Source organism: Buteo buteo, chromosome 10 (genome assembly GCF_964188355.1).
Source record: "Buteo buteo chromosome 10, bButBut1.hap1.1, whole genome shotgun sequence".
In the NCBI taxonomy this organism is placed as follows: Eukaryota; Metazoa; Chordata; class Aves; order Accipitriformes; family Accipitridae; genus Buteo; species Buteo buteo.
Genome location: NC_134180.1, coordinates 7,411,425 through 7,436,754, shown reverse-complemented (window position 1 = coordinate 7,436,754; position 25,330 = coordinate 7,411,425). Strand labels below are relative to the sequence as shown.

General features: G+C 58.5%; 2 protein-coding genes across 10 annotated transcripts in view; one reads left to right on the top strand and one right to left on the bottom strand.

Annotated features, from left to right (window-relative positions):
- Nucleotides 1-77: 77 nt before the first annotated feature.
- Nucleotides 78-8,369, top strand: PRKAB2 (protein kinase AMP-activated non-catalytic subunit beta 2). 5 transcript variants are annotated; one of them, XM_075038423.1, is made up of 9 exons: nt 94-164; nt 1,400-1,597; nt 2,871-3,048; nt 3,291-3,457; nt 4,351-4,444; nt 5,032-5,146; nt 6,381-6,514; nt 6,825-6,893; nt 7,385-8,369. In XM_075038423.1, the coding sequence occupies exons 3-9, from the start codon at nt 2,887-2,889 to the stop codon at nt 7,460-7,462; spliced, it is 819 nt and encodes a 272-aa protein (XP_074894524.1). In that variant the 5' UTR covers nt 94-164; nt 1,400-1,597; nt 2,871-2,886; the 3' UTR covers nt 7,463-8,369. The 5 variants fall into 5 exon arrangements, with proteins under 5 accessions (XP_074894522.1, XP_074894524.1, XP_074894520.1 ...); XM_075038419.1 differs by having other exon boundaries at nt 5,032-5,152; XM_075038420.1 differs by having other exon boundaries at nt 126-164; nt 1,452-1,597; nt 5,032-5,152.
- A 201-nt stretch (nt 8,370-8,570) lies between these two features.
- PDE4DIP (phosphodiesterase 4D interacting protein) overlaps nt 8,571-25,330 on the bottom strand; it is a 34,956-nt gene continuing 18,196 nt past the window's right edge. For 4 of the 5 annotated variants that reach the window (XM_075038411.1, XM_075038410.1, XM_075038407.1 and 1 more), the window contains 27 exons: nt 24,441-24,584; nt 23,303-23,381; nt 22,668-22,756; nt 22,368-22,484; nt 21,778-21,915; nt 21,327-21,439; nt 20,427-20,554; nt 16,284-16,375; nt 16,001-16,161; nt 15,584-15,899; nt 15,323-15,491; nt 15,071-15,187; nt 14,512-14,986; nt 14,038-14,273; nt 13,766-13,817; nt 13,259-13,476; nt 12,663-12,866; nt 11,859-12,080; nt 11,550-11,681; nt 11,314-11,433; nt 11,044-11,221; nt 10,835-10,959; nt 10,530-10,631; nt 9,776-10,347; nt 9,562-9,700; nt 9,391-9,437; nt 8,571-9,134 (listed from right to left, as the gene is read on the bottom strand). In XM_075038411.1, the coding sequence (XP_074894512.1) occupies nt 9,102-9,134; nt 9,391-9,437; nt 9,562-9,700; nt 9,776-10,347; nt 10,530-10,631; nt 10,835-10,959; nt 11,044-11,221; nt 11,314-11,433; nt 11,550-11,681; nt 11,859-12,080; nt 12,663-12,866; nt 13,259-13,476; nt 13,766-13,817; nt 14,038-14,273; nt 14,512-14,986; nt 15,071-15,187; nt 15,323-15,491; nt 15,584-15,899; nt 16,001-16,161; nt 16,284-16,375; nt 20,427-20,554; nt 21,327-21,439; nt 21,778-21,915; nt 22,368-22,484; nt 22,668-22,756; nt 23,303-23,381; nt 24,441-24,584 (4,518 nt within the window). In that variant the 3' untranslated portion in view covers nt 8,571-9,101. The remainder of the gene's footprint in view (nt 9,135-9,390; nt 9,438-9,561; nt 9,701-9,775; nt 10,348-10,529; nt 10,632-10,834; nt 10,960-11,043; nt 11,222-11,313; nt 11,434-11,549; nt 11,682-11,858; nt 12,081-12,662; nt 12,867-13,258; nt 13,477-13,765; nt 13,818-14,037; nt 14,274-14,511; nt 14,987-15,070; nt 15,188-15,322; nt 15,492-15,583; nt 15,900-16,000; nt 16,162-16,283; nt 16,376-20,426; nt 20,555-21,326; nt 21,440-21,777; nt 21,916-22,367; nt 22,485-22,667; nt 22,757-23,302; nt 23,382-24,440; nt 24,585-25,330) is intronic. The other variant, XM_075038408.1, reaches the window with a different exon arrangement.

Below are 25,330 nucleotides of genomic sequence, written 5' to 3'. Positions count from 1 at the left end.
TGCCCGGCAGCGGGGAAGCGGGTCCGCGGGGAAGGAGGGGGGGGAGGGGGGGCGCGGCCATAGAGCGGCGTGCGGGGGCGGGCCAGAGCGCCCCGCAGAGGCTGGCGGTGGCGGGTGTCGCCATTTTGGACGGAGGCGGAGAGCGGGGCGGCGGCGGCGGCCAGGTGGGGCCGCGGTCGGGGCCGGGGGGTGCCGGCGGGGTGTCACGGCTGGCCGGGCCGCGGGTGGGCGGGTGGCAGCTGGCCGGGCGTTGCTTAGCGGGAGACGGTGGGTGAGGCTTGGCTGGGCGTCCGCACGGGTGACAGCGTCCCCACGCGTGACAGTGCGGTGGGTAACGGTGGCCTGGACACCCCCCCCCCCCCCATTTGTGGCTGACCGCAGCCGTGCCCTGCAGCCGGCTCGGAGCCCCTCAGGAGGGCCCTGTCCCTTGCCGCTGCGGCCCGCTTCTCCTCAGGGCCGTGGGAGACGCCGTTTCACCGTGACCCGGCAGGGAAGGGGAGCGGGCGGCCGTGGGCCGAGCCTGCCGTGACAGCCCTGCCACCGCCGCTGCTTCGCTGAGCCTTCGTCCCAGCCGTGCCTCCTTGGCACGAGTCCGGGGGAGGGAGACTTTCCCCGGCTTCCCACCTCATGCCCTTAACCGTAGGGCAACCCTCAGGGTTGAGCTCTGGTTCCCTCCTCCGAAAGAGGGGGAGTCCGGGTGAATCCGGCTTCCCTGGGTAACTCCAGCACCAGGAGGTGACAGCCAAGCAGGCTGTGGGCAGCTGAGGGTGCTGAGACAGAGCCCCCCATCTCTCCAAAATAAACCCTCTCAGGCCGGCTGCCGGTGGTTCCCAGTGCGGGTCACTGGCCGGGTGGGAGAGGCAGCAAGCGTGACACATTTCAGGGGGACCTGGTGTATTTCGCTTGTCATTTTGCAGAATCAAAGTGGGGAGGTGGGGCTGGTTGAAACTGAAGGGGCCTTGTGATCCGGCAGGCAGGCACCCACCTTGCTGCAGACTGCAGCTGGCAGCGGCTCGCTGCCAAACGGGGAGCAGGTGCGCTGAGATGCTGCGAAGGTTTGCTTGGGCTTTGGTATGGGCAGCGTTTCCATCAGTGACTTGGATGTACTTGTGTCACACCATCAGAGCATGCCATGCTACAAGGGCTTGTCTGAAGACAGGAGGGTTTGAGCTGTAGAAGTTCATTCAGTAAAGCCAAGTACCTCAGGCTATGCTCAAAGAGCTCAACGTAGTGCAGGGGCTTCGGATGCCACATGCCGCAAAGGAGCCACTGCTTGGAAGAAACCTCAGGAGGCATTGGGAGAGCGTGACCTGTGAGGGACAGCCAGAGGGACTGGATTCCTTTTAGAGAAGAGAAAGGGAAGCTCTCACATCTGTTAACACCTGCACGTATCTCTCAGGTCTGTCTTGGTACAAGAGGATGTTCAGCCCTTCCTACCTTCCTCCCCGTAGATGAGAAGTAAGGCAGCCTTAGCGGAGATACGGGGGAAGAAGCTCCTCAACAGCAGGTCTAGTGGCACAGGGGCAGGAGCCTCCTCCAGGGCAGAGGGGGAAGATGTCAGAGCAAGTGGTGCAGCTCATCTGACCTGGATCTTCAGGTACACTTGATCCTCACTGAGAGGGGGTGGGGGTATGGGTTAGCTGTCCTCTCGAGCTGCCTTTTAGCCCTCAGGATTTAAGAAATACTTCAGTAATTGCTCCGTAATGTTCTAAAGCCTGGCTTTGGCTGGCAGCCTTGCCTGGCACCCTTCGTATAACTTGATCTTCTAAACAAATCTCCAAATGTCACAACTAAGCACATGAAGCAAGGCTGGCTGTCCTCTTGCTTGGCCCTGCAGAGCCCGTGATCAGCACGGTAAGCTGAAAGCTGCAAAATAATCCTGGGAAGGGGGCAAGAACCCCAATCCCATCTCAGCTGCTGGAAACTGGGTGAGGCCTAAAGAGTCCCATGTAGCTTGTGGTGGCTTTGTTTGTCCTAAGAGGTGTGTAGTTGTTCATGGCTTGGTGCCGTATGGCCAGCTCCTCTGTTTTGCCTTCTCTGCACTGGGTGAGATCAGGGATGACAGCCCGTCTCCAGCTGCAGAGTGGCACTGAGGCAGCTGGGATTGCCCTTCCCTCATCGTGTGCCTCCGGATGGCCAGGCAAATGCCGGAGTGCTCGGGGTGGTGCTACTCGTTAGGGTCACAACAAGCTGTGCTGCAGCTGACATGGTGGCTTGCTTGGTGAATCATCAGTGAATGCTGTCGAGAGCTGAGCTTTTTGCAGGCACCACGACATTAGCCCCACACCTTGGCCAAGCTCCAGCCTGGGCGATTCCACTCGGACACTTTAAATGTTCCCTGTCGCCTTTGCCAGGCGCAAGGCTCCTCTCTTCTGCCCATGAGCTCTTGGAGACTTGTTGGGAGCTGTTAAACAGCTGCTACTTTCACTCTCCGGCTGTTTTCTTGCTGGATGTAGGGGATTTGTCTGTAGAGCCTGACGGTGGGACTGTGAAGGAGTCTCTGTTAATGCCAAGCAATTGATTTGCCAATAAAGGTTGGCTTTATTTTTCCCAATTGGCCCCTCTACTATGCTGGCTGCTGAGGGCTTTTGTGGGACGCAGTGTAACTAGTATTGGTTTTGGAGTGTAACAATTACCAGCTTAACTAGAGTGATGGTTCATAAGGATATGGCTATAATTAGGTCAAGCTGTCTTGTTTGTTAAATTCCCATTCAGGTCCCAAACTTGGCAGTGGGAATGAACTTTGGGCCCTTTTTAGGATTGCTGTCAGTCTCCTCTGGCAAAGAGCAGTGGGAAACGGTGCCTTTGCTCCTCTCCTCGCTGCCGGAGCCCGTGGGCACAGGCACACTGCTGTCCTTTCTCTCTCACAGGGGCTGCTGAGCTGTCATGGGGAACACCACCAGTGAGCGAGTGTCTGGGGAGCGCCATGGCTCCAAGTCCCACCGCTCGGATGGCTCCGGTGCCCCCCCCGCCACCAAGGAGCACCCACATAAGATCATGGTGGGCAGCACCGACGACCCCAGTGTTTTCAGCTCCCATGACTCCAAGGTAGGGGCTGACCGCTGCCTTCCCTGTCCTACCCTCTGGGGCCCTTGTTGGGGCTTCAGCTACCTGGCTGTGCAGGGCTGTGCTCCCAGCCATGTGAGGGGTCTGTGGAGAGCTGGGAGGCTGGAGGAGCTCTGCAATGCTCTTGTCTGGGATGTGCAGGTGGGCTGGTAGAGGCCAGAAGGAAGTGAACGTGGTTCCGGTTGTCTCTGTGTCTCAGTCAGGCTCTGGTTTTCTTTGCTCAGATTCCTGGGGACAAGGAGTTTGTGTCGTGGCAGCCAGATCTGGAGGAGTCAGTGAAACCATCCCAACAGGCTCGTCCCACTGTCATCCGCTGGGCCGATGGAGGGAAAGAGGTCTTCATCTCCGGATCTTTCAACAACTGGAGCACCAAGATCCCACTCATCAAGAGGTAGCCAGTCCCTCAGGTCACTCTGTGTTCTCTGCTCCATCGCAGGGAGTGTTTTCCCTTCTCTGTGCTGGTTGCTGTTCCCTTTGCTCACCTGGCTTTTCTCAGTTCACCCAAGCTGGAGGGTCTGAGCACAAATACATAGTCAGCTTCTTCCCTGGGTGGTGCTGCGGTGGCGGTGGGAAGTTGTGAAACAGAGGGACAGGACAGGATGGGCCACTTTGCTTGCCCAGCTGGATGTCATGCAGCAGCTAGTCCTGGCAACAGAGCCTTGCCCAGGTATGCGGCAATCTTCTGGAAGTTGTCAGCTCTTCCCTTGGCTGTAGCCTTACCCCATGCCTAGTTGTGTTGTTGCCAGCGGGGTTTTGTTTGTCCCTCACGTGCCTTCCTGCCCTAATGATGTTCTCGCTGTTCTGCAATACATCTGTGATTTCCATGGCAACACTGTGTAGGACTCTGGGCATAATCCCAGCAAATCATCTGGAATGGGTTTATCTCAATTGCAGGCTTCACAAACAGAGCTGCTATGCTTGCTGCCCCCGTCCTGCAGTGCCAGCACAGGGTTAGATGCTTTGCCCATGCGTCCTCCCCAGTGTGTCTTGCGCAGGGTGTCTGTCACATTGATTTTCTGTGGGCATGTAGGGCTGGACTGCCTCTTGTGCTTCTTGCAGCCAGACTCCTAGGGGTTTGAGCCACGCTAGCACTCTGAACGCTCGTGCCTGTTGTGTCTGTGCCTCAGATCACTAACGATGAGCAAGCCTAACCCTGCATGAAGGTGTTGGGGTAGACGGGCTGGGCAGTGCATGAAAAAGTGCTGTTTTCTGGGACCCCATGGAAAAGCAGCATCCAGAGCATTAATAGGGTAATGCTGTTGCATGTCTGTTCTCTCTGCACAGCCACAACGACTTTGTCGCTATCCTGGACCTCCCAGAAGGAGAGCACCAGTACAAATTTTTTGTGGATGGCCAGTGGGTCCATGACCCATCTGAGGTAACACTCAAAGCTTTATCCCTACAGATCTTGTCTTTTTCAGGGGACTAGACATGATGTAACTGCAGTAGAGGGGGAACAGGAAGAGCAGAGGGTATCTGCCAAAACGAAAGGGGCACCTCCATCCTTCTGAGTCCTTTCAGAGGCTGGTTCCTCTGGGCTTAGACATGCTGTATGGGGGAGTGTCGGGGAGGTGCTGGGGGGGAGGGAAACACCAGGAGGCCATTAAGTCCCATTGAGAATTGGCTACATGGGACAATGGTCCACAGGATCCGCACTCACTTGCAGGTTCTCCTCCAAACTGAATCACGGAGTAGCAGCATGGGAAGGAGAGGACACTTACTCATCAGCATGTAGCAGGATGGAGGATGTAAATATGAGGTGGTGTAGGAGCCTGAGAGTAAAGGGTAATCCTCCCAGGGTAAACAGCAGAGATCTGCAAGCGTAGAGCAGAGCTAGACACTGGCCACCTGTGCTCTCGGGTAATGGTGCAACAAAGACAGCTTGGGCCGGGAGGATCTAGGAAGCATTGAGTGTGCTTCGACTGGAGGTGAACATAGGAAGACTCTTACCTCAGTTCTTTCCAGCCTGTGGTCACCAGTCAGATGGGGACGATTAACAACCTGATTCACGTCAAGAAGTCTGACTTTGAGGTGTTCGATGCTTTGAAGGTGGATTCCCTGGAGAGCTCAGAAACCTCAGGTCGGGGTGAGTTTTTGTGGCATTACAGCTTTGCATGTGCTATTTTCCCCCTCCTCTGCTCTGAGACTTGCTGCTCTGGGGGTGAACAGGCCCCCTGAGCAGAGGTGTGGGCCTGCACCCGAGGAAGGGTAGTGTTCAGCAGCATGTCCTCAGCAGCCCACAGCTGAGGCCTTGTCTCTATGGAGGGGCTGTGCTGGTGTAAGTTGTTTTGTGCTAGCACTGTCCCAGAGCAGGGTCAGTGCCTGTGTGCGGCTGAGGCAGCCATTTCGGACTAATGAACGCCAGGAACATCAGCCCTTTCTGCTCAACTGTGAGTAAGTCATTGGATCTGGGGTACAAGCTAGGCGAGAGCAGGATCCAGGTTATTTTCAGCAGCTACTCTTGGTTTTCATGCCAAGGTAATCTGTACTAGTGCTAGCATATCAGAAACCTCCCTCTCCACTTGTCTTACAGCAGCAGCTTAGGTTACCATGCAGACGCCAACAGTGCTGGCTCAGTGTGTCATGCTGGCAGGTAGCTCAGTTGTGTTTTGGTCCAGGATGCTCTGAGTGCGGCCTGCCATCCCTGGTACAAACTCCGTCTCAGATATAGCTCAGCTCCACATCCCTGCCCAGCCTGGGCAGGAGATACTTCATTGGAAAGAAGCCAGCAAGCAGCAGCAGTTCCAGGGAGGTGGAGCCCTCCTGGGTGCTGGTTGTTCCAAAATGATCAGGTCAGATGTGGCCAGGAGATACAGCCAGTCCAGCTTCCAGTGACCACAAGCTCCTGTGGTCCCTTACACGGGTTGAGCAGCTGCTTAGTCTAGACTTCCCATTTGCCCTTTCCAGGACCTGCTTGTCAGGCAGTCCTGCAGCACTGAGAGCGTGCAGGCATGCTGCGCCCCTGCTGCAAAGGGTACAGCTCTGGGGCAAGCTGGCTGCTTGCTACGGGGAGAGGAACCCAGCTGTGCTGTGAGCTGTGTGCAGGGGTCTTGGGGTGGATACCACAGGGTGCTTGTGTTGTGTCAGTGCACATACCAGCTTACAGCCCTGCTTGGAAATGCCCAGAGCTCACCTGGCTGCTTACTCTGCTGTGAAAAGGCTGAGCTGTTGCTATAGGATACGTGGCCATGGCTTGTGGAAGATGTTTGTGCCTGAAAGACCCTGCTGGGTCCTTCTCAGCTTCTTGGGAGCTGCTCTGTGCTTGCCGGTCCTGCTTCAGCCATTTCATGTCTCCTCCTTTCTCTTCTCTTTAGACTTATCAAGCTCACCACCCGGACCTTATGGCCAAGAGATGTACGTATACCGGCCCGAGGAGCGCTTCAAATCCCCACCCATCCTCCCTCCTCACCTCCTCCAGGTCATCCTGAACAAGGACACCAATATCTCGGTGGGTACCAGCATACTGGTGGCACACAGAGAGCCACACTGGGGTTGGAAGGGGAGCCCTGTCTGCAGGGAGCCTGGTCTCCTCTTGGCTGGGGCCTGGCCCTTGGCATTTCCTGGGAAAAGCATCACTTTCCCATTAACCATGCTGATTTGGCCCCTTGCTCTGCCTGGTGCTTAGCTGAGCTCTGTTCCTGTTCAGAACAGCCAGAGACACCAGCAGCTCAGATTGCCTGAGGTGGCAGCTCCCTGTGATGGCTGGGGCTGGGGGGTCAGGGCTCTGCTGTTCCCCTGTGACACTCCTCTTCTCCTAGTGTGACCCAGCACTGCTGCCCGAACCCAACCACGTCATGCTCAATCACCTCTATGCACTCTCCATCAAGGTAAGGGCAGGTCCCGCAAGGCTGCTGGGTGAGGGAAGGGGAGCTGCTGTGGCTCCCAGGAGCTGGCAGCACCTGCAGGGAGCAGAACCTGGACAGCTGGGGGGTGGAGATGGTGGTGCAGGGATCGGAGGACCCATGCAAAGACAGCTTGGCTGCTCGGTGAAGTGTGGCACGTGCAGGGGCGTAGGTTGCGGTTTCCTTACAATTCCCTTTAGCTGCCTCCCTGCAGCGTGGTGGAGTTGAGCGGGAGCCGTGGGCACTCCTGCTGTGTACCGGACCCTTCCCTTGCTCTGTCCTGGCTCCCTGTTACGGGTGTTAGACGTGTCTCGCTGGCTCAGGCTGAGACTCGGGACAGCAGGGATGGGCTAGGGCTGCTCCCTGAGCCCGCAGAGCCCTCTTCCTGACGGCTGCCTTGGGGGTGCTCCGCTCCCGGGTTGGCACAGCCAGGCTGTGCTGAGCTCTCCCACCTGCTGATGCTGTGCCTCTCGCAGGATGGCGTGATGGTGCTCAGTGCCACGCACCGCTACAAGAAGAAGTACGTCACCACGCTGCTGTACAAGCCCATCTGAGCCGGGGCCTTGCTCGCCCCCCACACAGGACACGAAACGCCGCTTTGTCTGCACACACTGGGCCACAGGACTGTGTGAGAACTGGCCGCTGGCTCCAGCCTCGAACCTGGCAGGGACTCAGACCCCTGGCTCCAGCCTCAAACCTGGCAGGGACACAGGCCCCAGCGACGAGCCCAGGGCCACTGGGGCCTGTGACACTGTCCCATCCTACTGGTGTGGTTTGATTTAACCCTTGGTTTCCACCCACCTACAGCTCCCCTTGGCTTCTGTGAGTCTCTGGGGCCACTTTGCTGCTCACCAGAATAGCCTTTCCTCATGCCCACCGTGGAAAGGGCTTCACCCTCCCCATCTTCTCCAGCCTGCAAGGGCCCCAAGGCGGTCCTGGCACTGCCGCCGGCCCAGGCCTCCAGGAACGTGTCCTACCTGCTGAAGGTTGCCGTGCTGTCCTCGTGATGAGCCTCCAAGGCCACCTTGACCCCTAGGAGCCCTAGGATACCCCAGACTGCCACCTGCCCCCTGTCCCGCAGCCCTGGCTGTGGGGCTGCCCCCCTCCTTGTGCTCCCCAGCTTTGAGGAGGGCTCTCGGCTCTGTCTGCAGCCTCAGCCCTCTGCCAGGTTCAGCGTCGAGCCAGCGGGAGGGAGGGTACAGCCGGACGCAGCCACGCTTACCTGCCGCCGGGACAGCACCGTCAAGCACTGAATGCCCCGTCCCCAACATCGAGTGCTTCTGTGGGGCAGGGCTGACTTCGTCACAGGCAGAGGAGCACCCACGCACACCCATGCTGGAGGGGGCCTGGGGAGAGCGGAGCAGGGCAGGTACCCCAGGACCCCGGCTACACCGTCTGCTGCCGGAGCAGTGCCACATGACAGGATTTTCTCTATTTATTACAGTATTTATTGTTCTCGGTGCTGCTGGCCTGGTGTTGGCAGGGGGCTCCGGAGTGGGGAGGGAAGGGAGCACCCAGTGGGGTGCAGAACTGCTCTTGGGGTGCTGGAGTGGGGCTCAGAGCCAGCCCCTTGGGGCCAGCTGGTGCCTGTTGCCACCTGTGCTGTGGGTAGCTTGTGGAGGGAGGGTGCACTGCTACAGAGACGGGCATGCTAGAAACACCAAAACCCAAAGGAAACCTTTATTGGGGACTTTCCAGCCACTGAACAGAACATGGCATTTCTTACATCTTCCTCCCACACCAGGGCCCCGACATGCCCGGGGAGCCCCTGAAACGCAGCTCTGATACCTCTATCTATATACATATACATACACCCACGAGCAGGGACGGGTACGCAGCAGGCTTACAAATGGCACCAAGTCCTGGGGCAGGAGGTGCCCAGTGCGGAGGGCTGAGAGACCCCACACTAAGCACCGCAGGTGGAAGGGGAGCAAGCGCTGAAGCATGGAGCAGGCAAAGCCCAAGCCAGCAGCTGCTGCTGCGATGCCAAGCAAAGGTGGGCAGAGGGCACACGACCACCACGGAAGCACAAACCCACTAACTGTGCGGCACTGGGCCCCCCAGATGCCTGTCCACCCCAGCCCTCGGCAGTAGCAAGGACGGGGTCCACTGCAGCCCTCCGGCGTGGCACAGCTCGGCAGCCAGCGGGGCTGTTCCGCGGCCGGGGGCATCGCTCCCTGTCCTGCCTGGGGCTCAGGCGACGGGCAGGGCCTGCTGGGCCTTCACCTGGCGAGAGAGCAGGCGTGGTGGTGAGGGGGGAGCGCTGCCATGGTGGGCCAGCATCAGGGTGCTGCTGTGCTCTGGGGACAGCCAAGGAAAACGGGTCCCTGTCTCCCATACACACACGCTGCACCCAGTTGGCCCCTCAGCACCTCCCCGTCAGCCACCACTCTGCCAGAGGATGGGGTGTCTGCCATTTGTGCCCATCACCAGGGCAGGGGCACCCACCCCTATCCCGCACTGGCTGCCAGGACAACCTCACCTCCAGGTTCGTCCTGGCTTTGCGCAGCACGGTGTGGGTCCTGGTCACTGTGAAGGGGAGAGAGAGATGGGCTTGGTGAGGTCCCTGCGCCGTGGAGCCACCCCAGGAACAGGGGGACCAGGCCGGCTTGGCCATGCCACCCCGCAGCAGGACACCACCCAGGCCACGTACGCTGGCTCACGATGAACTGCTCCATGCTGTCCTTGAGCTGGGTCGTGCTGCGCAGCCGCTCGGCTGTGCTCTGCAGAGCATCCTCCCTCTCGGAGAGCTGGGCCCGCAGCGCTGCGATCTCACCCTGTAGCACCTGCTCCTGGGATGAGACAAGCCCGATGAGCAGCGAGCATCCAAGGCCCACTGCCCCGCTAGCCCCCAGCCCCGTGCTTACCTTGCCCTGGTGCTGAGCAGGACCGACAGGCAGCACGGCGCTCCAGAAGGCGGTAAGGAGAGACGCGCACTCCTCCAGGACACGGTGCAGGGTGCTGGCGCTGCCCCAGAGGTGCCCTGCGCCCGTCCACCCCAGGGCCTGCGGGAGAAGTGTGCGGGAGCGGGTGCTGCCGGGGCAGCTGCATCCCGCTGCACCCAGGGACTCGCCGTGTCCAGCCGGACACAGCAGGGCAGTGCCGGCATCAGCCCCCGGGCAGAAGGCTACCGGCCGCTTGCTAGCCCTGCAAGCCTCGGGGCTGATACTGGGCTCAGGAGCTGCTTTATGCGTGGTCCGCAGGGGGTCTGGCCCCCAGCAGCTGCCAGCCCCATCCTGCCCACGCTTTACCTCCTTTCCTGGGAGCGGGCAGTTGGGCAGCCCAAGTGCCGGGCGCGTGAGACACATCAGCTCGCGGGCCAGTGCCTTCCCCTCCAGGACGTGCTGCTCCAGGGCCTGGTAGGTGTCCAGGCGGCCAACGACGTGAGCCCCCGTCGGTCCCTCACTCTTCCTGACCAGTGGGTCTGCCCCACGCGGCTCTGTGGAATAAGCAGGGCTAGGTGAGGACCACTGCCTGCTTCCCCTGCGGCCCTCCCCATCCCATCCTGGGGACTTGGCTCTGCCCTGGGCTCTCCATCCTTGTTCAGAAAGGGTGCTGCCCCGAGTTTTTCAGGTCTCAGCAACTCCTGAGGCGCATGTCTGTGCAGGCTCTGGTACCCACCGTCCATCTGCCGGGCCACCGACGTGTCAGAGGGTAGTGGGGAGAAGAGAGGAGCTGCTGAACTTGTGCCAACATCCCGCACTGGAGGAGATGGGAAGCAGCCTGGAACAAGAAGTGTCTGAGCCCCTGCAAATGGCTGTGGCTCTGCGCCTGGGGCTGCTGGGGTCCTGCCCTCCCTCTCTGCCACCACAACAGGAGAGGTGTTTGGGACCGCCCAAGGGTTGCAGAGGGGCCAGGCACCCCAAGAGCAGGAGCTGGGCAGGGGGGCTGGGGCTAGTGGCAGGGTCTGGGCATGGGTCCTGCACCTGTACGGCTCTCAGCAGAGGGGCCAGGGAGGCTCTCGTAGACGTGCAGCTCCGTGCGCAGGGTCTGCAGGAGCAGGCGGTGCTCCTCACACTGCTGCTGCAGGAGCGTCACTGTGTGTTGCAGCCTGCAGAAGGGTGACGTATGGGTCTGGTGCCAGCCATACCGCCCACCCCTACTAGCCCCAAGGCCACAATGCCCCAGACCTTACCTGTTGTTGTCCTCCTGCAGAGAGCGCCGCTCATCCCGGAGCTGCCGGACACTGTCTTGGTGCTCAGCAAGCTCCTCTGCCAGCCTCCGCTGCTCCCCACGCCTCTGGCCCAGCTCTGCTTCAGCCTCCCGTGCTCTGGAGCAGGCAGCCAGGAGCGCCTCCTGCACCCGCGCCAGCTCTGGGGACAGAGAGCGTGGAGGTGTCACCGCCACCCCACTCAGCCAGTGCCTTCTGGGACTCAGACTGGGGATGCTGGTGGCCCAGCCCTACCTTGGGAGAGGTGGTCACGCTGGAGCCGCAGGGTCCGGTTGTCCTCGCGCAGAGCCTGGTTCTCCCCACTCAGCTGCAGCCCTGGCTCTGGTGTCTGGGCATAGACATCGCTGGGCAATCCTGCAAAGGGGGACTGGTGCTGAGTCTCTCTCCCCAACATCCCGCCGTGCATGGGGCGAGTGCCCTCCCCATGCAATGGCTCCCGCAGCAGCCCCGGCCCCAGTGCAGCACCGTACCACTGGCCTTGCTGGTGGAGGCCAGGCGGCGTTCGAGCTGCTCCCGGAGCCGGTCGTTGGTGCAGATGGACTCCTCGAGGCGCTGGCGCAGGCTGCGGATCTCCACCAAGTGTTCCTCCAGCAGGTCTGCCCCTGCCACCGCCAAGGAGACGGCTCAGGGCAGGGATGGCTGTACCACCTGCCTCATGCCATCCCCACTATCCCGTGCCGTACCAGAGCCATATCCCACAGCCATTCTGGTGCTAGGTCTCCTCCCTGTTCCCGCACACCCAGCCAGGATGCCCCCGTGCTCTGCAGCATGGACCTTACCTGTCAGCTTCTGGCCAGAGGGGTACCCTGACGGCAAGGCCCCGTAGAGTGGCCGGCTGGGAGGGGGTACGTCCCAGAGGGCACGGGTCTCGCTGGCCCTGGGGACCTCAGCCAGGCTCTGCAGCGCGCCGTGTCGGCAGAGCGACGCTGGGGCTTTGCTGCCCTCTCCGAAGGGGCCCAGTGGGGCTGTGGGCTTTGCTGATGCCATGGGCAGCGTCACACCTGCACGCACAGAGCAAAGCAGTGAGGAGGAGGAGGGCAATGAGCAGGGAGGAAGAATGGGGGTAACACATTCTCGCCACGTACTTTTTGCCCCCTTCTCGCTCTGCCCAGCAGTGCAGCCCAATGTCCCCCCATGGTGATCCCCCATCACTGACCTTCTGCCCCAGTCAAACCCATTCCCCCTGGAGCAGAGGCTCTCCCAGGGCTTGCTGATTATGTGACACAAGTTGGAGGGGCTCAGCCCCACTCCTACACAACAACTAACCAAACCAGCCCTTTCTCAGAGGCCCTAGGATGTGCAAGTGCCCACACTAAGAGCTAGCGCTGACTCAGGCTGTGTCCATCCCACCCACCAGGTCCTCCCTACATGAAAGCCACATGTCCCTGTTGTCCCCCAGCCAAAGTGATGGGACCCAACCTCGAAGCAGTAGCCCCAGGAAGCAGGAGAAGGGCAGGGCAGGACAGGCAGATCAGAGAGGGTGGGGGGCCATGCGGCACAGCACGGCACGGCACGGCACAGCACGGCACGGCACGGCACGCAGGGCACGCAGGACCAAACCCATGCTGGAGGCAAGTGCTCACTTTCTCCCAGCTGCCTCCGGAGCACCTGCAGTTCCTGCTGCGCCTCAGCCAGGGAGCAGACGGGGGTCCCACAACAGCCCAGGAGTGGGGGAGCTTGGGGAGCTGCAGGAGGGGGGGGCCCGGCAGGCAGGAAAGGGGGCAGCCCGGGGGCCAGTGCAGGCAGGGGGGCACTAACAGGTTTGGACAAGGAGTCAAAGTGAAGGCCTAGAGACGGGAGAGAGATGGAGAGAGATGTTAGTGTGGCTCTGGCTTAGCCTGGCAGGGACCCCTCCTCCCCAGGGGCACTGGGGACCCTGGCATGCCCCGAGCAGCTGAGTCCCTGTGTCCAGAGATGCTGCGGGCTGGGATAGCCCACGTGAGGCCAGTCAGGTCCCAGCCTTGCAGGGCTGTGGTACCATGGCAGGGCTCCCTGAGAGGGTCCCCTGTGGCCCCAGGTGCTGTGTGCTCAGCCCCCCGAGGCTGGCACTGGGGCATGATGCCACACAGGCAGCCCCTGCCCAGGCCTGATGGGCACCTACTGCTGCAGGGACACACACACTACAGAGGGGCTGCACGTCCCCAGCCCACGGTTGTGGCCCCCAGGCACCCCGCGGTACCTGCGAGTCGGGCGGGCTCCTCGCGGCACTGGCTGCACTCGCTGGCTGCATCCCCATCGGAGCAGGGCTCCAGCCCCTCGGACACAAAGGAGGAGCTGGTGGCAGAGCGGGATGACTCGGAGGGCAGGTGGCTGCTGCCTGGGGACTCACAGCGCTCCTGCAGCTTTGCCTCCAAGCTCTCAATCACCTTCTCCTTCTCCTGGAGTTCCCGGCTGAGCCTGCGGAGGTGGCTCGTCACCAGGGCTGGCAGGGCAGGATGAGCCCCATCCTACAGCCCTTCCCTGCTCCAGCATGACACCCCACATGCTGCATCCCACCCGTGCTGAAAGGCTGCCCCAGGGCACCCCCAAACCCGAGGCTCCCCATCCCCAGAGCACGGGCAGCCCCAGGACGTCCACCTGGAGCAGAGAACCCAAGGGCACCCCAGAGCCCCACCCCAAGAACAGTGATAGCCCTTGGGGTGCCCACACAGAGCAGGTCCCCCAAGCCCTCCCAGGGAACAGGTACCTCAGTGCCAGGAGTTCATGGCTGGTTTTATCTTCCCCATCTTGTCGATCTCCTGAAAAACCAAGCCAAAGAGGAGCCAATCAGTGTCTCCATGCCCCAGGCTGCCTGTTCTCAAACAGAGGCATAGCAGAGCAGGACAGGACAGCCCAGCTCGAAGAGCGTAGCCCACATGACACAAGATGTCCGAATGGCCCCAGCCCATCAAAGCATCCCTTCTTAGCCCACCATGCCCCACGATGTCCAGTCGCAGTACCCCTGCCAAAGGTACTTACTGGTGCCCAACTTGTCACTGAGCCTCTCGGCCAGCTGCCTGCCCTGGGCCAGCTGCTCCCGGAATCCCTGGCCCATGTAGTAGTCGATGTCGGTGCCGCGGAGGAGGTCCTCAAAGGACCGCAGAGCATCGCGCAGGTGCTGGGCCAGGCTGCGGCTCACCCCGCGGCCCTCCCGCAGCGTCTGCCGCAGGTGGGAGAGCTCCCGAGCCTGCGCTTGGATCAGCGAGTCGTACTTCCTAGGAGGGATCAGCAAGCGGGGGGTCCACAGGGCTGCCGGACCCCCCAGAGAGCACAACAGGGACAGTGTACCACGAGTGGAGTCTGAGCACTGTCCACTGCTGGGGCTCTGCCCCACTGTGCAAACGTCCCAGGAGCCCAGCTACAATAAAAGCATGCAGAAAGAAGCCACCACCCTTGGGCAACCCCTGGAGACCTCTGTAGACCCCTGTCTGGCTCCAACGTCCACAGCCATACCCTGGCCAAGTGGCAGATTGCAGCTCCTTGGGCAAAACGCCTCCAGGTTTGGTTGTGGGCAGCTGTGCCTCGAGGAGGGTGACACGGTGCACCAGGCGCTGCAGGTCGCGGTGTGCCTGCAGGGCTGGCGGGCAGAGGGTGCCGTGGCTGTCCGACTGCCAGCCCTCATCCTCGTCGGTGAGGCTGTGGGCTGGGGAGGTCAGGGCCGTGGGACCCGGTGGGGGCCGCTCGGTGCCCGAGGTGTAGCCACTGGTGACGGAGATGGAGCGGGCACGGCGCTGCAGGCTCTGGATCACCTTGTTGGCATTGAGCAGTTGTGCTTTGAGGTCCTGGATGTGCTGGTGCAGGGCCCCCACATCGGCCGGAGCCATGGCTTTCTGGGCAGCCTTGCCCGCCTTGGGCATCCCCGGCCGGCACGGCGACCCTGGCTCCTCGCCGAGGCTGGGCTCGCTGAATACATCTGGCTCCTCACACTCTGCAGAGGGGACAGGGCATGATGTCACTTCACCATACCAGGTGGGCAAAGCACAGGAATCCCTGGAGCCCTAGCTCTCCTTACCGGGGCTGGTGGTCTCGTCTCGGTCAGCCTCAGTCTCACTTCGCCCGCACGTCTCATAGCCCAGGTCCTGGAAGTCCACCTGCACTTGCTTGCTGAGCTGCTGGGTGTGGGGTTCACCTGCTGGGCAGCCCCATCAGCTCAGGGTCCCCCTCCAGGCAGGATTCACCACCCCTGCCCCACGTACAGCACAGTGCACAGGGCACGCCAGGCTTGGCGCAGACTCCCCCCATCCCGCCTGGGGTTTCAACTCACGGAGCAGGACGTGGTACTTCTCCAGCTGCTCGGCTTGTGCCCGCACCGTGGCCTCCGAGGCGGCAAGCTTGTCCTGCAGCTCCTGGCACTGCCTTTGGCCCTGTGCCACCTGGGAGCGCAGCTCTGCACCCAGCCCCGGCCAGCCACTGCCGGGGGCTGTGCCCTCCACCTGCCAGAAGGAATATGGGCTGTGAGCTCCCCATTTCCATCCCCATCTCTACCTGCATCCCCATCCCGGTCCCCTGTGCCTAGGGCACTTACGTGGCTCCTATCTCCTCCGCCCGGGGTACCAGGGCAGGGTCTCTTGGGCATGTCATCCTGGGATCGCGCTTCCAGCGCCGGGCGTTTGGTGGGCACAGCTCCCCTCTCTGCCAGGACCCCCTGGCCATCCCCACTGCCGCTGGCCGGGCGGTCCCCGAGGGTGTTGCGGCTCTTCCGCTGCAGCCTGCGGGGCTCAGGTGCCAGGGGGCTGCCCAGCCCAGCCTCCTCCTGCTCCCCACTCTCCAGCAGCGATGTGGCTTCACCCATCCGCTCCTTCAGCTCCGCATTCTCCAGGCACAGGCTCAGCATCGCCTTCCTGGGGGCACAAGGCACTGTGAAGGGCAGGCAGCAGCTGGGATGCAGGGTATCCCCTCAAGCCACTGCCACTCGCTGGCTCCAGCATCCCAGGGCTCTTGCCTGATGTGGGAGACAGAGGAGAAGCCGGCTTCCTCCAGCTGCGCCTTCAGCTCCCGCAGCTCCTCTTCTGCCCGCAGCTCCCGCTTCGGCACAGCAGGTACCGTGCTCTCCATCGGGGTCCTTTCAGTGCCCCCGCTTTCCTTAGGGGCCCGGGGGCTGCTCTAGAGGGACAAAGACAGAGGGTGACAGGGGACATTTCTGAAGGCACCAGGACACGGTCTGGCAGTGGCGCAGTGCCCAATTCTGCCGCTCCTATTGCCAGTACCACGCTGCCCTGACTCACGTGCTGGGTTGCCACACCATGGGCTGCCTCCTCCTTGATGCTGTCGGTGAAGTTGGTGCTGGCATCATCAGCATCTGTGCCTGTGGCCTGACCTAGGGGACAGCACAGCACAACAAGGCGCTCAAAGCAGTGGCAATGGCAGCACTGCCTCTGTCCTCTCCTTCCTGGTAATGCCCGTGGCCACTGTGGGCAGCCCTGGGGAAGGTGCCTACTCTTATACGTACCTGGTAGTGGGGAACTCCCAGCAGGACTGAGGTCTCCCCGCTGTCCCTGTGCCCTACCACCCTCTCTCTGCATGCTGGAGCTCCAACCCAGCACCCTGTGCTGGCCCTGCACCCAGGGACAGGACAGCCCCAGCTGTCTGCAGCCCCAGCAACGGCGCCTGCCCCATCCACATCTCTGCCTTCACATCACCTCGCGCTTTCTGCCCCAGCGCACATGCATAGGTGCCACCCACCCTGCAGCCACTTCACAAGCCACAGCCAGCAGCAGCAGCACGTGCTCAGTCAGGGACCCCTGCCAGCACTGCCCCAATCTGGCAGGATCACCTACCTGGGCAAGGGCAGCTCATGGAGGACACTAACAGCCACCCTGCCCGCATCGCCGAAGCCCTGCTGTCACGCATGGCACTGGGCTCTTTGCAAGCCCTGCGCTGGCCTTGCAGAGCTGCAGCAGAGCTAAAGGGACACTTGCATCCCATACCACGGCACGTGGGGGGCTTGGGCCCACCCTGCCCCACAGAGCTGAGCTGGGAGCACGTTTTTCTGCTTGCACGCAGCTCTGGTCCTGGCTCCTTGGTGCAGAACCCCGGGCGAGGGCTTGCACCCCTCGTCTGGGCAGCTTTCCTCCCACCCAGCTGCAGGGCCCTGCCTGCTCTGCTTAGGCTCAGACTGCCTAGGCTGGGAAATAGGTGTACCCCCAAATCCCTCTTCTGCCCACGGAAAGGGGAGCTTAGACAGGGCCCAAGACCATCCCCTGGGGCTGCGCAGGGCCAGGTTTCGCAGCTGCCTGTACCCCACAGGAGATGCAGCTGCTTTGCCTGTGGCCAAACGCATCACCATCAGGTCTGGAGCTCCCAGGCAAGGCTGCACACGGAGTATGAGAACACAGAGAAATCCTGGCAGGAGAGAGGCCAAACATCGGTGGTGAAGGAGAAGCCAGCAGGGAAGCATATGGCTCCTGGGAGGGAGAGCCAAGGACCAGCCGGGAGCATACCTTGCAGCAGGGCAGGCGGTTGCACAGCACAATGTGCACATAGATGGTGACACACTCAGGAGACCCACTCATGATAAGCAACAGCCAGGAGGTTGCAAAAGTCAGGCCCACCTCACTGCTGAGCCTGGGGAGATGTTACCCTGCATGATGGAGCCTTTTTGCTGAAGCAGCCATGCCCCAGGCAGCAAGGACAGCCATCATGGAGAAGCGCTGTTCCGGGAGCAAAACACTTAAGAGGCAGCTGGAAGTGGCAGCAGCACCCCAGTGAAAAAGCAGCTTCCATGGGTGGTATTCAGCATAGCCAAAGCACAGCCCCTAGGGACACAATCTGACAGGTGACAAACTGTCTAGGGCTACAGCTCAATCCCTGCAGGGCCCCGAAGGGTAAGGGGACGTAGACCCTCAGCTGCAGGCTTTGCTGGGGAGCTGAGGGCCATGTGCACATGGGTCTCAAGCTGGGTGACCATGGCTGAGAGGCCAGGGCAGGGTGACTCACAGCCAGCACACCTCTTCTGGGGACATGGGAGAATCACCTCTTGTGCCAGGACACAGCACCCCACTTCTCACCATCACCCACAGCTCCCAGCGCTCCAAGACTGGGGCAGAAAAAAGGAGCACATATCTCAAGGAAAAATACAAAAACAGGAAGAGGATGAAGTTGGTGCTGGAGGAGCAGAGAAGTGTGCACATAGGGCAGACTGTGCCCAGGCTGCTGCTCACCAAGTGGTTGAACCATCCATCACAGCAGGAGCACACCAGGGTACAAATTTGAAGGGACAGGGCTGCTCAGCTCTCTGTGTATTACTGGCAAAGGAGACAAGAGATGCAACCCCAGCACTATTTTTCACAGACTCCTCTTTCACATCTAGCCTGAAGGCAAAAAGAATTAGTTGCATGGCTTGAAAATTGCACATGGTCCACAGGAACAGGACACCCAGTTGCACTGGCTGCGCTGGAAGTCTTCACGCTGCTGGGAACAAGGGAAAGGAAGCAAGGTCCCCAGGGAAACTGAGAAAAGGAGAGACATCCAGAAAGAGCTACAAGACAGCACAAAGCACTGCACAGTTTGACAGAGGGTGCTCTCAGGCATGGGATCTCAGCCTGGTCCTCCCACGGGACAGAGGAGTGCACAGCCAAGGATACCAGGGATGAAAGGAGGCCCTAAAGAACAGAGCAGAAAAGTTGGGACACCTCACCCTATGGGGCACTTTACAGCAGTGATGCTAGCCAGGGACAGATCTGCAGCAAACACACACACAAGAAGAGATGGGAGCTGTCGGAGCACCAGCCAAGACTTCCATCACGCCATGCCAATGAGGCTGTGCTGGGTCCTGGGCTCCATGGTACCCAAGGGACCAGGGAGGCAGCTGGGCATCAGAGCCAGGATGGAGGAGGGAAGGTGGAAAGATAAGGACAGGGAGACAAAGGCTCCTACAAAGTGAGAGGCAGAAGGACAAAGAGAAGATGGTGCTACACAGAGAAGTGAGAGGAAGGGAATGAGATGAAATACAAGAAAGGAAAAGCTAACCCAGTACCAGAGCGGCCCAGCAGCCACCAGCTGCATCCCTTCAGGCCACATGAGAACTGCTGAACTCGGCACGCAGCTAGGTGCAGACCCAGAGGAGCAGTGCTGACCTGCTGCATGCGAAGGGAGAGCTGTGCTGCCTCCTATCCCCACCTGAGGCAGGGAAGAGAAGACCTCAGCACGGGTGCAAGGCCTGGGCTAGGTGGTGCCATGTGAAGCAGTCACAAGATGTGCAGCAGAGCAGTCTCAGGTCCACGTGGCGCAGCCCAGCAAGACAGAGCTCTTCCGCTCCACTTGCTCCTAGTTCAGCTTCCCCAGCAAGCAGAAACAGATGCTCAGAGGTACAAAATTTGCTCCTGCCACCTTGGGAAGTGATTGAGTATGAGACAGCTGATCCATAGCCCACTGCGCATGAGAAGTGCTGGTCATCGGAAAGCTGCTGCTATTGTTTTTCAGCTCTCACGCCAGCCTCAATGCTCCCAGAGGAGGTAAAAGATGCCCTAGAAAAGGTATGCAGTGGTGCCAAGTGGGACTGCCCCCAGCAAAGCAGAAATAGGGCCCTGCCCATTACCCAAGGGGCATGTGGAGCCTGTGAGATGTGTGCATACAAATGAGGGAGCAGACCCAGCCCAGACCCTGGGAGCAGGGACAGGTCTCAGTCACCCCAAACCATCTATCAAAAAAACAGTAGGAAGCTCTCCCTTGAAGGCACTTGCAGGCTAGGCTGAGACAACTTACAATTAGGAAAAAAAAAAGTCAGTAAAGCCATCAATACTGGAGTAGGATTTGCTTTAAGCATAAAATGAATCATTGGTTCTACACTCAAGACTCCTGTAAGAGCCCCAGGCAAGTGCCACCAGGTCTTGCGGCCCTTCTCAAATTCTCTGGCTCTGGAATCCAGTTTTCTATATACACCTTCTCCTTTTGGGCCAGCCACCATCAACCCAAGAGGGGGATGTCACTGGGTAAGAAAAAGGGTGAGGGAATACAAAAACTCACACTCATGCACTTGGGAGATGACAGAGAACATTTGGTGTTTCCTTCAGAGAAAGGGAATCTTTATTTGGCCCATGGGGGTGGGAGGATAAGGGGATAAAGGGAAATCAACTAAAATGGAATGATTTGAATGTGCAAATACATCAGTGGCCACCAGGGTGGGTCAGACAGGAACATACACGAGACACAGGTGGATTGCACTGATTGCCGTTTCCAAAGCAGCTCAAAAATAAAACAAAAAAGCCCTGCACCAGTTCTATCGTACCATTACTAAGTACCAAAGCAACCCTCCCAGAGTCAGTGTGACAGGCTCGCTTGGTTAGTGAACCGTTTCCGTGGCAGGCGGGCGAGCGCCAGTGCTCAGAAGGCATGCTGGGGTAGGACTCTCACACGCTCCTGTTCCCCACCTCCTATGGCGCCCTGTGTCTCCAGCCTGCTCAAACACTCCAAGCTTCTTCCAAGAGCTTCTTCCAGCTGTCCCCGGAGCTCCTGGACCCCCTCCAGCTCCACCTGCAGAGTGTGGTCTCTCGCAGCGCTAAGCGGACACACCGCACAAAAGGGAAGAGGGTTAGACAGGCTGCAGCAAGCACACACTGAATTGGCCCCTCCATCCAGGACTGCCACTTATTCCAGGCGCAGGACCTGGGTACTCCCCAGGCAGCTCGGCCACCTCTTGCGCCTCACCTCTAAACCTTCCCAGAGCACAGCCATCCCCCCAAAAGGCTCCAGCCCATGGTAGGGGACTTCTAGTCACAGCTGTTCTTCAGTACTTACCCAAGAACTCCACTTATGCACTCTCTTGCTATCAGGTAGCTCAAATATCCCAGAGGCTGCAGCCCCATGAAGGGCAGGGGATTAGTGCAGAGGACAGAGAATGCAGGCCATACTGCGTTGCAGGATAACTGCCTGGATAAGCACCTAGACGGATCCTTATCAACCCAACAGCTGTTTGGGAATTTGACAGCAGCCTCTGAAAGGTGGCCAAGTGTGGGTGGGAAACTAAGCTGGGAAGGGATAAGCCAGGGAACAGAGATGGAAATCCCAGGGCCTGAACGAGAGGTGGCAATGGGGGCAGTTGACATAGCTTTTAAAGCTGGCCACTGCAGCCTCTTCAAGGGACGAAGGCAGCCTAAAACTTGGACTCCCAAAGCCGCATTTGTCCGATTCTTTGCCCAGACTCTCTCCTTTCCACTGAGGCCTCTCAAACTTACAGAACAATCGCTGCTTCAGGAATTGCCCCACTGGACCACCCACGCTTGCCCTAGCAGCGGAGCAGGGCAGCACAGAGCCAAGGCAGCCTTGCTTACCTGTCCGGGTGCGTGTGAAACTTTACCAGGCTGCCGTAGAGCTGCCTCTCTGCCTGGAGAGCCTCATTTAACCGATTCCTTTCAGCCACCAGCCCTTCCAGCATCAGCAACAACTGGTTGGAGAGAAGAGACAAGACACAACACTTAAAAAAAGAGACAGAAATCAAAGGAGGCATCTGGCTGCTTCAAAGAAACAGGGCCTTCCCCTTCCTCTCTTGCTTGTGTCCAAGTGATGAGGTTGATCAGTGTCACCCCTGGACTCTCAAAAGACTCTCCCTTGAGACAAGTGCTGAACGGAACCAATCCTTTCCTCTGTATTCCCCCTATCATACAGAGCCAGGTTCCAAGAACAAGCACATCTCGGCATATCCAAAGGCTGAAAACAAAGCCTCATAACGGAGCCCCAGCAGAAATATAAACACATGCAAGCTTGCCCCACATGGCACACTACCTGCTGCCTTCTGTTTCCAGTAGCCTCCTGTCCTCGTGACTCTGCTACGGCCACTTTCTCCCGAAGCACCAGCACTTCTTGCGTCAGCCTTTCCACGGCTGGAATTTCTTCGGGATCCACCAGCTGCATCTGCAGATCCTGAAAACCAACAGCAGCAGAGCTCAATGAAGAAGGGATCAGTAACAAGGACAGCTGGACCTTCATAATCCTCTCTGGAATGCAACTGCCAAAAGTTTCCAGTGTTTGGGAAGACCCAGGTCTCCTAAGAAAGAAATGCCAAAGCACCCAGAGTGTATTAGGCACAGACAACAGCCTGGAGCAAGAACTGAGCAGGTACACAATACACTCTGTTCAAAGGACTCTCAAAGAAGGGTGTTTGGTACACATGGAGCAAAAAGCCAGATAACATCACTCTGAGGGTCTGAGGCCTTTGCCTTCTGGCCAAAGTAACACAGAGGGCTGTAGGCAAACCAGTAGCAATACCATCCACGGACAGCCAGCCACATTACTCTGAGGATGGGGGTGGGGGGGAAGAGACTCCTCTGCAGCCTTCCCCCGCAGAACTGACCCAGCACAGTGTGTTATCTCACCTTGATGAGGTCCTCTTTGATCTGGATAGTCCTGGTCAAGGACTCTATATCCGAGGCCTGCACTTGCAGCTCTTCCTCCTGTGCGGCCACAACAGACTGGAGAGCAGTGAGCTCCCGCTAGTGAAGGAAAAGAAGTCCGTGAGATACTTCAGAAAGCCAACACCCCACTGCAAGCTGCTGCCCCGTTTCTCTCACTGGGAGTACCCTCACAATACAGGGGGTCCAAAACCTTCAGTGAGGGGCAGCCCAACGGTCTCCTGTAAGCAAGGGAGATCAGCACAGGTTCCATCACAAGCTCACCCTGCTTTCCCTTTCCTTCTTTGCCATTAGCTCCAGCTCCTCTTTGGCATTAACAAGATCCTTCTCCAGTTCTGCTGCTGACGTCATAACTGCAAAGACAGCTTGGTTAATGCAGGGATACCGTGTGTCAGTTCTGACCCCAGAATCAGACAGAATCCCTCTTTGGCAAGACAGGTCCACAATGCTTGCACTTCTCATCACACTGCCTCTTTAGAAAACACTCTTCTTCTCTGCTTGATCCTTAAACAGCAGCACAAAGCAACAGCAACATCCCAGGCCTGCTGTCCCACCCCTGGCAAAGTTCAGGTGTCCTGGCCACAAGGCAAAACCCAAACCAGTTGCACTTGTCTCAGCCCAGCCTGGATCGTAGTCATAAACCCTTCACTGGACAGGGTCAGCTCTTGCGTAGAAGCACCTCACCTCAAACCTGACACCAGCCTTTCTTTTTTCCCCATACTCCTATCCTCAGACATCCCTGAACCATCACCCAAAGGGGAGGCACAGCTTTATTTCAAAATATTCAATTTTGCTTAAAGCTCTTTACTCTCTCACAGTTTCATGTAATCATGTTTCTCCCACAGCAAAAAGCCCTGGTCATGTTTGGGGACCCTGAAGGAACCCGTCACCACACTCACCTCCCTCTGTCCTGCAGCTGCTGTCCCCCTGTGGGGGTCTGGCAATGGCTGTAGCTCCACAAGCTCTTTGCAGTATTTCCTGAAAACATAAAAGCCTCCAGGTTTGCACCTTTATGAGGAACCTAGCACTTGCAGCTTCCCCAGAGCTCCAGGACGGCAGCAAAGCTGCTGGCTGCTTTGTTGATGCCTCTGATATGTGAGAAACCAATGAAGGGGATCTAACCAGGCAGCAGGGACAAGTGAATTGCACCCAGTCTAGAAGCTGTATGTGTGAGCAACAGGGCACTGGCCTTGTTTTATTTGGGACTGGGAGGTTGCTGGCAGTGAGCGTCTTCATAGTAAGGATTAAACAGGTTTTACTCAACTGCAGCAAACCCATCTTTCAATTGAGACTCTGCAAAGACCTACATCTTCATCCAAAGATGCGGCCCAGAGGGACCATGCAGGAAGGAAAACACAGAGCTTGGCCCATATACATGTCTCTGGAAGTCTCTAGAGTTCACTTTGATCCTGGGAATAGAAACGAGCAACCTGTTTACAGCTGCTTAAAAACATTCAACATGTCAGCTCACCAACAAACCATTAACAGCTGCTCAAGTAGGAGCTTGGCATATGTAGCCTTGGAGTTGTGTTCAGCCTCAAAGGGGTTTTTAGCAAAGCTGCTTTAAAAATACCAACTCCAATTGTGGAAGAGACAGCAAACAGCCAGCAGGCTCTGCCAAGAATTAGTGGGACCTAAAATTAGCTCCCTTGTCCCCTCCAGAATGTGACAATGTCAGGGAGGGGATTACAATACAGCGAGGCAGCCCAGCCCAAGGAAGGACTGGGTCAATGCTGGAAGGTCAGAGGGCAGATTTCTTTCATACTCTCACGTGCCCCAAGGACTCAAATACTGCCTGATCAAAACGAAAGGAGACACTGAGTGACAAAGGCTGGTGGAATCAAGATCAGAACATCCAGGCAGCATTTCTGTTCCTCAGTTTCTTCTCTTCCTCCTATAGGAAGTCTCTTCCCTAATCCCACTTTCATTTCTATCATTCTCTGTGGTGCTCCACTCTCTCCCATTTCCTTCTGCGGCAATCAGTTCCATCTGGAGCACTGAGGCCACAGGCAGTGAAACACAGTGCATGATTCTTACTTGTATGGGCTGTTTGTCCTGCTTCAACAGCCTGGTACCAGCTGACTGGGTCCCGACAGGCTCCTTCCCCAACACATGCTGGCGTAGGATTTGTAATTCGCAGCTCCTTTCAGCCAAAGCATGTGCCATCTTCTCAGCAGCTGCCTGATTGAGCGGGAAAAATAGGGGAAAGCAGGTCTGTGACCAGGGGTCCCTGTCCCTCACCTTCCTTAGAGACTAAGGGAAACCATCTCAGTATTCATCTGTCACTTGAGACTAGAAGCACTCTGCAAACCAGCCTGGGAGCTACTGCTCCTGGCCACTCACAGTGACTCCACTGCAGCCCTCCCATCTCTACTTGCCAGACAACTGCAGCAAGGCTTGGCCTCTCTACCTAGAGAGGAACAAGCTCCTCAGTTTCTCTTACCCCATTCAGGAGGGGAGAAAGACAGATGACAGACAACAAGGAGGAGATAGTACCTGGCCTTTTAGCCCCCTTTTTATGAAAGGAAACTCAATGCAAAGTATCTTGGGTAACACTGAACTGCACCCAGTGTGCAAGAGTAGGCAGAGTAGGAACTGTAGCTCTTTAAGGGGCATTTACATGCCCAGGACCACGCACTAGTTTGACTAACGTGTAAGTTAAGAGGCAATGAGCAGAGCTTCCTCAGGCTTCTGTGCTACAAAAGAAAACACCCATCTTTCTTTCTGGTCTGCTAACACCCATGTGAGGCAGCAACCCTCCCACAGCCCTTCTGCTGCCCCAAGCCCAGGAGCATAGATACCTAGGAGAATCTGCACCTCCCTTCCTACCACACAGACAAACCCTGCCCAGTCCACTTGATGACAGGGATCTAACACGTGAACACTGCTGCCAGAGCTGCTGCTTTGTAACTGCTCCAATGTGATGG

What these genes read in the sequence shown, in the direction of transcription:
- PRKAB2 (XM_075038421.1), top strand. Translation starts at nt 2,887, where the DNA reads ATGGGGAACACCACCAGTGAGCGAGTGTCTGGGGAGCGCCATGGCTCC. An exon ending in ACAAGGACACCAATATCTCG is followed by an intron (nt 6,515 to 6,824) that starts GTGGGTACCAGC and finishes CTCTTCTCCTAG; the next exon opens with TGTGACCCAGCACTGCTGCC. An exon ending in TCTATGCACTCTCCATCAAG is followed by an intron (nt 6,894 to 7,384) that starts GTAAGGGCAGGT and finishes TGCCTCTCGCAG; the next exon opens with GATGGCGTGATGGTGCTCAG.